Source organism: Ceratotherium simum, chromosome 19 (assembly GCF_057802395.1).
Source record: "Ceratotherium simum simum isolate JZ-2026a chromosome 19, ASM5780239v1, whole genome shotgun sequence".
Classification (NCBI taxonomy): Eukaryota; Metazoa; Chordata; class Mammalia; order Perissodactyla; family Rhinocerotidae; genus Ceratotherium; species Ceratotherium simum.
Genome location: NC_141918.1, coordinates 47701276 through 47714739, shown reverse-complemented (window position 1 = coordinate 47714739; position 13464 = coordinate 47701276). Strand labels below are relative to the sequence as shown.

At 38.3% G+C, this 13464-nt stretch overlaps 1 protein-coding gene across 1 annotated transcript in view; it reads left to right on the top strand.

Annotated features, from left to right (window-relative positions):
- THEMIS (thymocyte selection associated) overlaps positions 1-13464 on the top strand; it is a 180141-nt gene that overhangs the window by 86557 nt on the left and 80120 nt on the right. Inside the window, exon 4 of the mRNA XM_014781211.2 lies at positions 978-2026. Within this exon, the coding sequence (XP_014636697.1) occupies positions 978-2026 (1049 nt within the window). The remainder of the gene's footprint in view (positions 1-977; positions 2027-13464) is intronic.

Here is a 13464-nt window from a genome sequence, read left to right as displayed (position 1 = left end):
CATTAACATGTAACTTTATTTTTAAACGTAAAACCATTTATAAGTATACTATCTGGGGAATTACATGGAGAGGAGATCATTTTACGACAGTATTTTAAGTGTCTCTGTAGTCTCAAAGAAAGACTCCTGGGACGGTGGGATCTTGGAAAGAATATAGAGATTCATTAGTCCCCAGTGACACAATAAGCAGAGGACGCATCGGTAAGCAGCTGACCAGGATGCCTGGGGCTCCTGAGTGGCTCCTCTGACTGTGACCCATCCTCTGCCACTCCTTTTCCAGGTACTAATGTAGCACCAGTGGAGAAAGAAAGCACTTTCACTTTGGAAAAAGATCGCATCTTGATATCCATTTCCATTTACTAACCTGAACTATCTTATATCCCATGATTTTGCAATGTGGTTGTACCCACAGGATAAAATTTTGTATAAAGAATGTGTGTCTTGGGCCTTATGCAGGAAGGGTCTTATTTGAAGTACCAAAACTTTCTTCTAAGGTAATTTTACATATAATGTCTGGACCTCAAGAGCACGACTTAAAATGATATAATAAACCTTCTGGGAAAAAAATACGTACACATATACATTTACACACATGTACATATATTCCTGTATGTTATATGTGATAAAACTATAAAGAAAAACAAGGGGATGATTAACACTGGAATCAGGGGAATGGTTACCCTTAGGTTGTAGTGAGGAGGATGTGATTTGGGTGAAGTTCATAGGGCCCCACGGTACTGGTTAATGTCTATTTTTTAAGCTAAGCAGCAGGTTTATGGGTATTGGTTTTATATACTATCTATTTCATTTTAAAATTTGAAAAAAGGAAAGTCACACATAAGAAATGTTATATCATCAGCATCTGAGTTTGTTTTTTTAAAATAAAATTTATCTCTGATGCCTGGAGAGATTCTAATATTACCTCACTGCAACGTTTTGTTGCACAAAATGTCATAATCTTTTTTTTTTTTTTTCAGTCCGAAAGGATATAGTCCGCATCCTCCCCAGTTTAGATGTTGAAGTCAAAGATATTACTGACAGTTATGATGCCAACTGGTTTCTTCAGCTGTTATCTACGCAAGACCTTTTTGAGATGACCAGCAAAGAGTTCCCCATAGTGGCTGAAATCATAGAAGCGCCTCAAGGAAACCAACTACCCAGAAACATTTTACAGCCGGGCAAAACCATTATGATCCACAAAAAGTACCAGGCATCAAGGATCTTAGCTTCAGAAATTAGAAGCAATTTTCCTAAAAGACACTTCTTGATCCCCACTAGCTATAAAGGCAAATTCAAGCGGCGACCTCGGGAGTTCCCAACCGCCTATGACCTAGAGATAGCGAAGAGTGACAAGGAGCCTCTCCACGTGGTGGCCACCAAAGCCTTTCATCCTCCTCATGATGAGCTGTCATCCGTATCTGTTGGAGATCAGTTTCTAGTGCATCACTCGCAGACGACTGAAGTCCTCTGTGAGGGCGTCAAAAAAGTGGTGAACGTTCTGGCCTGTGAAAAAATCCTCGAGAAATCTTATGAGCCAGCACTGCTTCCTTTGTACATGGAAGGAGGTTTCGTTGAGGTGATTCATGATAAGAAACAGTACCAGATTTCTGAGCTCTGTGCGCAGTTCCACTTGCCCTTCAATGTGAAGGTATCTGTGAGAGATCTTTCCATTGAGGAAGACATTTTGGCTGCTACCCCAGGACTGCAGTTGGAGGAAGCTATCACAGACTCTTATCTACTCATAAGTGACTTTGCCAAGCCCAGGGAGTGCTGGGAAATTCCTGTAGGACGCTTGAATATGACTGTTCAGCTAGTTAGTAATTTGTCTAGGGATACAGGATCACTTCTAGTCAGGACTCTGGTGGAAGAGATCACTGAAGAACAATATTACATGATGCGGAGATATGAAAGCTCTTTCTTGCACCCCCCACCTCGCCCTCCCAAACATCCCTCAGTAGAGGAAACAAAGTTAACCCTGCTAAACTTAGCAGAAGAAGGGACAGTGGGTCTGCCTAAGTCTTCCAAGGTAAGGCCATGATTTTACCGTTGTTCCTCTGAAGTGTTTTTCTTGAGGAAGTTTATTTCAAGTCTCTTCCCAGCTTGTTTGTTTGCTTACTTTTCTCTCTTTCATGCCGTATTTGAAATGAGCCTTTCTGACGCACAGTAGATGAATGAACATCAGCAGAGCATAAGCTGTCACGGCATTTTGTATTTTGATGCTTAACCAGTAGATGTGACAAGAAGTTTATATTGAATTAGAAATAGCAGGGATGACATTTGGATATGATGACCCAAATTGCTGTTTCAATGAGTTTTGGTAATTAGGAATATTTTAGAAGGTGCCTCAGAAGCAAATCTCTTTTATTTTGGAAGTGCTGTTCATTTTTTCTAGGTAGAGTTGTTTTAATACTTCATCCAGGAAATGAGCATACAATATATCCTTTCTTCTCCTGGGGGGTTACCAATACCATGCATCTATAACACGTCTTCGTTTTATTTTATGTGCAGAAAGATGTAAAAATATCTTGGCAGAACTGTGTGTGAGCATATGAGCATCTGCCCACATTCTGCCTATCTGAGAATTGTAATCTTCAACAGTTCTATGAAAAACAAAATCAATAAAATTGCAGACAGTATGAGATCATTACAGAATCAACAACTCCATAACCACTCTAAGGATTTTGGGAGGGGAGGAGTTGCAGCTTCCTTTTTACTTGAAGTCTTTGCCTCTTGAAAACCACCTGCCGAGGGCTTGGAAAGCACTTGTCCTTCCACAGTGGAGCGTAGGTCGTTTATCTGATTGGCAGTGGTTCTATGGGGCGTGGAAGGAGTGCATTCTGGCCCGGCAGATGTCGTGATGGCAGCTTGGGGAAACAAAGCAATTAGTAAAACAAAGAGAGATGCTGTGTTTACTCTCCATATACAGGAATGATAGCAGCCTTAGGCTTCAAGTATGTGGGTGTGGAAATACTTTTAATTCTACATTTCAAAGATTGCTTTCTGATTGTATGCTGGGGAAATCCAGTAAGGATCTTCAAACACATCTTCAAAGATAAAACCAGCAGAAATTTCCTTTCCAGAAAAACAATTTTGAAGGAGTCGTTTAAAATCAAACTGTTCCCAAATAGTGCTGATTAGCGGGCTACTATTAATCTGGAGGGTGTCTGGCTTCTCCTGTTTACTATATTTTTATTACTGAGTTCAATGACGTGAGAGATGAAATGCTGTTTTCATTTTTAGTGGTAGGCAGAATAATATCCTATCCTCCCATCTCCACCCCATTACCCCTCCTGAGGTGTCCACGCCTCAACCTCCAGACTTGTATTGGATTTCTGACTTATGGAACTCTAGGATAATAAATTTGTGTTGTTTAAGGCACCGAGTTTATGTTACAGCAGCACTAGAAAGCTAATATAGGACAGAAAGTTGGGAGGGAGGAATAAGTAAAAACTTTAGATAGAGAAATCTATATTCAAATTAGGACTTGTTTTCTTGGCAAAGTACCTTTTTTTTTTTTTCTTTTTCCTTTTGATGAATTTATTAGCTCATGGAGAACCTAGGTGTACAGCTAAGCTTCAGAGACAATTGGAAGCAGGATCTTGAACACGGCCAGAGTGGCCCTTACTTTCCATCGCACATTTGTTTATTTTCACAGGCTAGCTTTATTCACACGAGGCACTCTGCTGCTAATAGTCCTGCGTCTCATACTTTCATCACTAGAGAAGAATATGAACTCTTTGTTTGGTTCCAATTTAAAAAGACAAGGACTTTGGATCTCATGCCCATCTCCTGGTTCAATAAACTCGTTGGCTGCTCCAACTACAGCCAATTGGTGGGGAAAGGAATAAGGACGGGCTGTCTCAAATAACGGAGATGCTGAAACAGCATGTGAAGATCTGGAGATACAAAAGAATAGATGTCCATTACAATCGGAAAGGAAGGAATCAAAAATCCCAAACTACCAAGAAAGCATTCATAGAAAAAGATAGGTTAAACATTTTTTAAAATGCCCTTTGACAGAATGTCAGATGGAAACGATCTAAGTGTTTAACTAGGAGAGAAACTCACAAAACAACAATGTTATGTTTAGGCTACTGTTTTGGAAAAACCTCCAGTCCTCCTCCTGGGTTTCTTCTTTACTCTCACACTACCACCACACTCACAACACTTCTGACACCAGATGTGTGGGTTTTTTCCCTCACCAAGCAGTTTTGTGACACCAGTTGGGTGTCCAGCTCAGTTCTGACACTATCTACCTGAAGATGGTGTCAGATCCCACAGGTTAAGGGCTCAGTCCCACAAGACTGCCCCCCACTTCAGAAACCAATCACAGATAATAGGTCCCCAGATTGCCCATAACTTCTGTCTGACTTGGCTACAAATCAGAGGGTCCCACGAGACCCTCCTCAGGTTCAATTAATTTGCTAGAGCGGCTCACAGAACTCAGGGAAACACTTACTTACTTTTACCAGTTTATTAAAGGATATAATAAAGGATACAGTTGAACAGCCAGATGAAGAGATACATAGGGCGATGTCTGGGAAGGTCCTGAGCTCAGGAGCTTCTGTCCCCTTGGAGTTGAGATGTGCCACTCTCCCAGTGTGTGGATGTGTTCTCTAACCTGGACACTCTCTGAACCCCGTACTTTCGGGATTTTTATGGAGGCTTCTTCACATAGGCATCAATTATTAACTCTGTTTCCAGTCCCTCTCTCCTCTCTGGAGAATGAAGGAGGGGCTAAAAATTTCAAGCTTCTAATCATCGCTTGGTCTTTCCTGTGACCAGCCCCGATCCAGGAAGGCTTCAGGAGCCCAACCAGAGTCACATCACTAGAAGAAAGGATGCTCCTATCACCCAGGAAATTCCAAGAAATTTAGGAGCCCTGTGTCAGAAACTGGAGTCAAAGACCAAATATTAGAACGAAAGATACTCCTCGTGCTCTTATCTCTTAGGAAATTATAAGGGTTTCAGGAGCTCTGCGCCAGGAATCAGGGGCAGAAACCAATATATATATTTTCCATTATCTCACAGCTACCAAGGCAATCTTTAACTAAATTCATAAACGTAGGATTCCAGATCAGCTTAATAATTCCTAACTGCTTGTTCACTGGACCTCATGTGGTTTCTTGTGTCTAGTTCTGAGGCTCACTGCTAAAGAGTATTGATTAATTGAAGTTTTTTAAGATGTTAAGAGTTGTTTATTAAGATGTTAAAAGGTCCAGGAACCATTTTCATCTGAGGTTGAGGGAACTGAATGGTAGTCTAAACTTGAACGACTTGGTAGTAGATGATATTAGTTATTTTATACATTTAAAGAGCTACTCGTGGCAAAGAGTACATTCTTATTTTCCATTACAACATTGGTGGAGAGTCAAAGGGAGAAAAATTTTGGTGTAATATGTTGGAACAGATTTCTTGTCTCTGAAAAGATTATAGCAGAAGCTAGGAAATGCTAGGTCAGTGATGTTGTCAGGAGATTCCTGCTTGGTTGAAAGTTTATCAGTCAGTTGAGAAGGGGCTATGATTTTTTGTTTATGATTAGTTCCATCAATTCTACTGTGGTAGATAAAGAATTATATTTTCTTTGAAATCACTTCAAAAATTTCAGAGGACGCTGTAATTTACCAATGTTCAGACCTACTGACCTGTTCATTTTCAACAATTTTTCTCACCGTGAAGATAGGAATCCACTTAGTGGATCATTTTTGGAATATAAACAGAAACTGTCAGTTTCTGCATAATCTACTCAAAAGTCTTATAACTAACTATTTCTTATTATCACAATGCCATCTTTTCATATATTTCTTTTATGTTTCTTCTAACATCTACATTAAAGCTCTTTTCTCTATGTATGCTTTTGAAGTGATTAAATAGAACATTTTTTAATACTCTACAGGCAGGAAGCAGCCATTGAAAACAAGCCTCTAAGATTTTAGATTGTATGTGGGATATTGCTTTAAATTCAGAGAACAATTTGTAAGGGTTATTCAGAGTTTAAATGTTCAAACGCACTTAACTCATTAAAATACCAGATTACGTATGTAGAGAAGAGTATCAGATGCTTCATTATATGAGTTTACTTTTGCCTTCCCAGCAGGTCATTAGCTTTACTAGATCATTTCTTGAACTGTTAAATAACAGGACGGATTATGGGCTGTCTAAGAGTAAGAAACTAAATGTATTCAGTATTAGCCAAATTTACTTGTAGCAAGTGTCCGTTGTCAGTTATCAACCCTACAAGTTCATCTAAGGAATTTAGAAATTAAGAATATACGAGGACAGGTTATAGGAACTAGGATAAGTAGAATTGTTTTCCAGGGTAAGATTGTCAGCTGTTCTCTAGCTTTAGCAGTACCTAAATAGGAAAAAAAAACAATTGTAGTAGAAATTTGAGAATTGTAATGTAGGTATGAGCAGGGGCAGGTGGGGGGGAGACGGATATCAACAGAGATGACAGCATATCTCAAGGCCTATGAAGTTTTACATTGAAAGATTTTATTGTTGTTTTTAAAATGTGATAGTTAACTGTTTGGGAGAATAATATATGGGGTCTAAACAAAGGGATGAGAATATACCAAATCACCCCTCAAAATTCCTTTTAGGCTTATGACAATGTGGAAATAGTATCTTTTAAAATTTGTGCATTCTGATTCTTAATCAGATGAAAACAATATTGCAAAAGGACTAAATCAATGAGGCTGGGCCTAAAATTGTGTTCTAACTAGGAATGTTGTGGGGTGGACTTGCCTTCCTAGAGGGTTAGTTTCTGTGTCAGAAGCAGTTTCAGAGAGTTTGAAAGAATATATGCTCACTGGGGTTTTTGCCTGTCATGGATATATATGGCTATGACTTCTGAGTGCCACACAGGAGGAATGTAAGTTCTGTATTCTGATGAAAGAGCCTATAACCAGATAGAAAAACAAACCTTTGCTTGAAAGATGAGATATTTCACTCCTTCTGAGACTGCAACTGGGACCAGAAATCTTGCACTTCACTAACTCTGTTTGACCATTTAATGCCCAAGTGTCCACTTTGCTGCCGGAATTTCTAGATTTCTGTTGGACGAGAACACCCACAGGAGACACTAAGGCAAAGAGAAAGGGAGGCAGTAATGGCAAGGTACTGTGAATTGAGCAGAAAACAAACCCTGTACCAGAAGGAGAGTGAGGGCTGAAAAAGACAGAAGGAGAGCACTGGTTTTTGGGAGGTGAGGAGAGAACACGTCAGCAGCTGCTGCTGCCGAGTGCAAAGGCTCGCCTCTGATCTGGTGTGACAGAGTGGCTGAAAAGTGTTAAAGAAACCCACGCTCCTGGGCTAAATCCTGATCTTTAGAGAAGAGTATTACAGCCCTGCGTGTGCCATCTACAGGATTTGGTCACAAACGGTGTGATCTGTTCCTGTTTTGTTGTAAAAGCATTAAGCCTGTTTGGATTTGTAACCCACTCAGCTTCTGAAGACTGTTGTCTCTCTGCTCTTGGTGTGTCCTCTGGGTCTAGCATAGAAGCTCTAAGTCTGTTTCCCTGTGAACAGGGAAAATTAATATTTTAGCAATTTTCAAAGACCGTAGGCAATGAAGGTGGATCACGGACATACTTAAAAAATTGGGATTTTAAGTCTGGATAATAAAAATAAAGGGAACTTGTGATCTTCCTTTCAAAAGTTGACAGATTTTAACTCTGAGATACAATTTTAGCATATTTTTGGCTGATATTTGAGCTGTTCTTAGGGCAAGACACATATGGATGAATACATCATGGTTTTTGAGTTGCCTGAGGTTTATAGTTTAGTAAATGGCATGAGCCTGTAAACAGCCAGCTATAGTAGGAGGAAGTGAAAAAGATGGGAGGAGAGGGCAAAGGATGATTAAAGGAAGGGCTGAGTTTAAAATTAGCCAAACTCGAGATCCAACGGAAACCTTGCAGGTAGAAGTGTGCACAGTGGGAAGTGCAGAATATTTATAAGTTCTTTTTGTGCTCCTGGAGAACAGTCAGAACTTTTAAAGTTTTACTGTAGGCCTGACATGTACTACATTAATACATTCTGAAGAATGGTTTACATGAGTCTTAAATGAAAAAGAATTAGGTAAAGTAAGGCATTAGGAAACATTGCCTGATTTTAAGAGAATTTCAACCAAAAAATGAACAAGTTCATTTATAATAAAATATTCATTTTCTCTACAGAGTTTCTGTCCAAAGAACTTTGTTTCCATTATGGGATGATTAAGTATACTCTTACTTGGAAATTCTTGAATGAACCAAAATTTTGGCCCTCTCTGAGCCTTTTACCAACCGAGAATGTTCTCACTGGGGGAGTGGGGAATACCTGATGAAAAAATTAATTAATACTGTTCCTTGCCTCCCTCTCCCATCTGTGGAGTCAGAACTAAAATGTCACCAAATATATGATTATTGTATTTTCAGTGTTGATAAGTACTACTTTTTAGCTCCAAAAAATGTGAATTTAAAAAAAATATTCATTTTACCAATGGATTGGCAAAACGATTGAATGAAATTTGGAGTAAATCATTTCACATTAGATTTCTGGTTTTTACAAAGGTTAGAATGGTTTTCATTCTCTTAAATGTCCATAACCTGGAAATTTCTGTTTAGAAACGACCAGCTATAACAGGAGAATTGGCAGTTTGGTATGTTCAGTGCACAGTATGTATAAAGTGAGGGCATTTGAATTGCCAATTTCTTATCTTAGTGCCTAGAATTGTTGAGTTGAGTGTGGGCTCGCTAGATATTTAAGTTCTGCTCTTTGAGCTCACTACCTTCAGTTTTGTTTTTTAAATTAAAAAATTATTTGGAGAAATCTAGAAGAGGTAAGTTCTAACTGGCTTTACAGTTTCCAATACTGATTTTTCTGAGTTTTCCATTTCTATATTTATCAGTTCTGAATTTATTTTAGAGTAAAAACCTTGCCTAGAAATAAATTGATAGGATATAACCTATATACTTGAGCAAATAAGTTTTGCTACAACTCCCCAGTTTCTTGCAAGTCAACCATTACTTTTAATCTGTTGGTGGTGTTTTCATGGATGTCAGACCTACATAAATGAAAACATTTATGCTTTGCTTCCCAAGTCAAATTTCCTGGGTAAATGTTAAGATAGAAAATGAGTATAAGATGGCTAGGAAAGAATGCATAAGGATACGCTTCCACAAATCAGTATTGTTTTTTCAAATTTTGAAAAGTAGAAAACTTAAGAAGAAAAAGGTTCATATGAAAAATAGAAGAGAGCAGTAAATGGAAATGAACTTTGAATTTAAGAGACCAAAGGGTCCATAAAGACTCTAAAAATTTGTAGAGAAAGAAATGATTCATACAAATGCATTAGCCAACATTTTATAGCACTGAACTCTTCGTATAGTACTTCATGTAGACTCTAACTTCAGTGTGATCACATCTTAGAAAGCATCTACCCGGTACTTAACTATCAAGATACACTTCTAGGGGGCCAGCCCCGTGGCGTGGTGGTTGAGTACACGTGCTCTGTTGCTGGTGGCCTGGGTTTGGATCCCGGGCGTGCACTGATGCATCCATTGCTCGTCAGGCCATGCTGTGGCGGTGTCCCATGTAAAGTGGAGGAAGGTGGGCACAGATGTTGGCCCGGGGCCAGTCTTCCTCAGCAAAAAAAGAGGAGGATTGTCATGGATGTTGGCTCAGGGCTGATCTTCCTCACCAAAAAAAAAAAAAAAAGATGATACACTTTTAATAGAACAACTTGCTTTTAGCTATTTTTTAAGATATGCTGTTGTTTAAGACGTATTCCATGAACGAATCACATAGTTAATTTTAAATTTGATGAGGAGAGAAAAAAATTAAAGGAAATCCTATAAAATCAGAAGGCCATTGACTACAAAATTAACCGAACAAGAATAAATTTATGTGTCAAAGACCACAAGAACCGTATAATAAATCTATTCTTATTTATGCAGACACAGAATTGAAAAGGGGTGATTGTAAGATTATGCTGTTACACAATATATAAAAAGCAAGAAATACCTGCTCTCCTAGTATAAGAGATAAGAACGTAATTTTAACTTGTAACGTTATGCTTATTTAGATCACTACACTTTATATACCGTTTGTCCTTAATGGAAGTTAGTTGTTGTTTGCAAATGCTTTCCAAATCGTAACTAATGTTTAAAAAGTACACAGTTACCGGTTGTGAAATAGGGTAAAACTCCAAGTCATGTGAGGTGTGTACTCTCAATTGTTATCCAAGGATGGGAATTGCCCTCCCCAAGTTATTTTTCTCACCATTGTCTCTAGTTGTAGTTTCTCCCCTGAGCTGTAATCATTTCAACATTTTCTATTCATTCTAGATTCTTCTCCAGCCAAATTCTCTCTCACAGGATTGTCAGGCATCCTGTGTTCAATAAAATATTGTAAGGTCTTTGACTGGTCTCAGACTTCTGTAATTAAAAAACCACCTGCCCATTACTGAGCCCTTCCTCTGTGGCTGGCATTATGCTAGGTGCTTACGTGTATTATTATCTTATTTAATCTTTCACACAGCTTCATGAAATGGGCACTATTATTATCCTTATTTCGCAGACAAGGTAATTGAGGCTGAGAGTTATGTAATGTGTCCTTGTTACTAGTAATATCCAGGTTGCCAAATTTTATGGTCAATCCTCAGTCCTCATACTATTTGAATACTGAGTGGTAAATGGCACAGTTGAACAAGCCTACTTTTTGAAATCCTTTCTTTGTCTTCTGGAGCATCGTGTCCTCCTGGTTTCCTTATGCTGCAGTGGTTGAATTTTCTCTTGAATTTTTTGCTAGTTCTACCTTAACTGTAAATGTTCGAGTGCTTTAGAGCTTAATCCTCAATCTCTTCTCTATCTGTGTTCACTTTCTAAGTTCCTGTCCACTCACAAATTCCTCATTTTATATGTATAAAATGGCTCTTAGTGGAATTAGTTATGTATATGGATTCATTAAGGAAAGCAACTGGAAATTATCTCATATCTTTCTTTTAAAATCTATTTAAATGTGCTTAAAATCTATCATCTTTTAAGGAAAGTTCAGTGGTTGAGAGATGCCAGCCTGTAACACTGTGTCTGGTCTACAGCAGTTACAAAGTCTTCCACTGCACCACTGGAAGATGTCAGAGGTCAGGGAAGCCATCAGGTGAGGAAAGGCACTTCCTTCTGACACATTATTCTTGTAAATGTAGGTTTATCACGCTGGGGATTTTTCTTTCCTGATTCAGTGATTAGAAAAAGCTGGAGAATACCTTGAATTATCGGAGAGCTGTTAGAATTTAATGGAAGACCTAAGGCCGTTCCTGGCATCAGCAGAAAACGCTTTAGTAACAATTCAGGTTTAGCTGAAATAAACTTCCGGAGCTAGAACTAAGACTAGGACTAGGACTAGTAATTTTAGAATTTCACATCAAGTAGGTGATAACACAACATCCAGAGAGAATATGAAGCCTTTTCTTCATTGGGAGATATGGACCTATAAAAAGAATAAGGCTAATAAGGATTAATATGTTAAGGAGCTCAGAATAATAGACATGTGCTTGATAAGCCAAGAAAAATTTGGAGTATGTTACTGCTACATAGAGGAAAAATAGAACTATATAGTTGCATTAAAAGATTGAGGAGAAAGATTTAAAAATCTATTGGTTTGCATTTCTTTAAAATTACTCTAATTGTACTTTGTATTTAAAATGCTTTTAAATCATTTATATCTATAATTATTTTAGAATGATAAAACAATGATTATTATTATAATTGTTTACCCCTATTTTAGTTTCATAGATATAAAGGCTTAATTATATGTCATTTGCTGTGATAAGCACTGGAGACACATTAGGTGAATGAAATACAGTATTTATGCTCAGGGGACTTCCTGTCTAATGGATTAGAAACCGGAAAGCAGACAATTACAGTAAGGAAACTGGAGAAGAGAGTACTATTAGAGGTAGGGTACAGGAATTTTGGAGACAACTTATTAAGACCTCCTTTGAAATTTGAGATTGAACTCAGAAAAAGATATTCAGATGTTGAGGTTGAAATAGGTAAGTTTAGACAAGTAGAATTAGTAAGATATGGAGGGATGTTTAGTGTGATCCAGCCAGAAGGAACATCACGTGTTGGTGACAGTGTGTAGGCATAACTCTACCAGGATCTGGGAGAGGTTTATAATGGCTGTAGTATAGAGTAATAATACAAGGGTGGGAGAGCAGAGAAGGTCAGATCAGGAAAGATGTGTCTTTACCAAGTTTCTTAGCTCAGGGTTCACTTCTTCATCATTGTGTTACAGGTGGGCAATGAGACTTCCTCAGTACTAACTTATTAGGTTTCCTGCCACACCATGCTCTCCCAATGGTCTGAACTCAGTCTTCATGTTACTTGACCTTTCCTTTACCTGGTTCAGCCATCAGGTGATTACATGATTGTGGACTCCTCTCTTCTTGGCTAATTTCCTAAGGATTGCTACTATTTCTTGGGGACCCTTCCCACCATCTCGTATCTTTCCTCCTTTTAGTCATTTCTTCCTTTCTTTTTATTTTCCCAAGAGGTAGCTTTTGTCCTGCCACTTTCACCTCTTCTCTGACAATAATCCCTGGTGCCCTATTAAACCCACAGATAGAACTTTAGCACCTGAAACAAACTGGTTCCCATTTCTCCTTATCCTCCTTGGACTTTCTACAGAGGCTATTGTATGGTTTCCAGTAGAGAAATAACAATAAAATTTCTATTTTAAATACAAAACATCTAGAAAAGGCAATTTTATAGAGACAGAGAAGAGATAAGTGGTTGCCTAGAGTGGTGGGTTGGAGTGGGGGTGAATCACAAACAGGCATGGGGGATGTTGTAAAAGTTCTAAAACTGGATGGTGACAATGGTTATACAACTCTATAAATTTATTAAATTCATTGAATTGTACACTTACAGTGGGGAAAACATCAATTATACCTCAATAAAGCTATTAAAATGTGTATTTTAGAAAATCACTCTAATTATAGAGCAGATAATAGATTCAAATAGAAACAGGGAGACCAGTTAGAAAGCTAAAGTATTAATATAAGAGAGAGAAGATGACTGCCTCCATGACTGGAAGAGAAATACTCAAGAGGATTTTAGGAGATGGTATGTGTAGGATGTGCGATTGATGAAATGAAGAGAATAAGAAAGACAAAATATAAGGAAAATATCCAAATTTCTGACATAGACGTCAGAATGGATGGTGGTGAAATTCATTAACTCAGGAGCACAGGACGTAGATGGAAGGATGGTTTTGCAGGGGCAAGGCAAGAGTTTAGTTGAAAGCATGCTCAGTTTGAAATGTCTGTAAGATGTCTGGGCTCAGATGTCGAGTGTGAAGTTAACGATGGTCTGTAGTTCGGGAAAGAATTCCAAGCTGAAGATGATTCAAGTGTCAGCAGAAATAAATGGTAAAGAAGTTCTGCGAGGAGAGGGAGTCAAGATGGCGGCGTAGGCA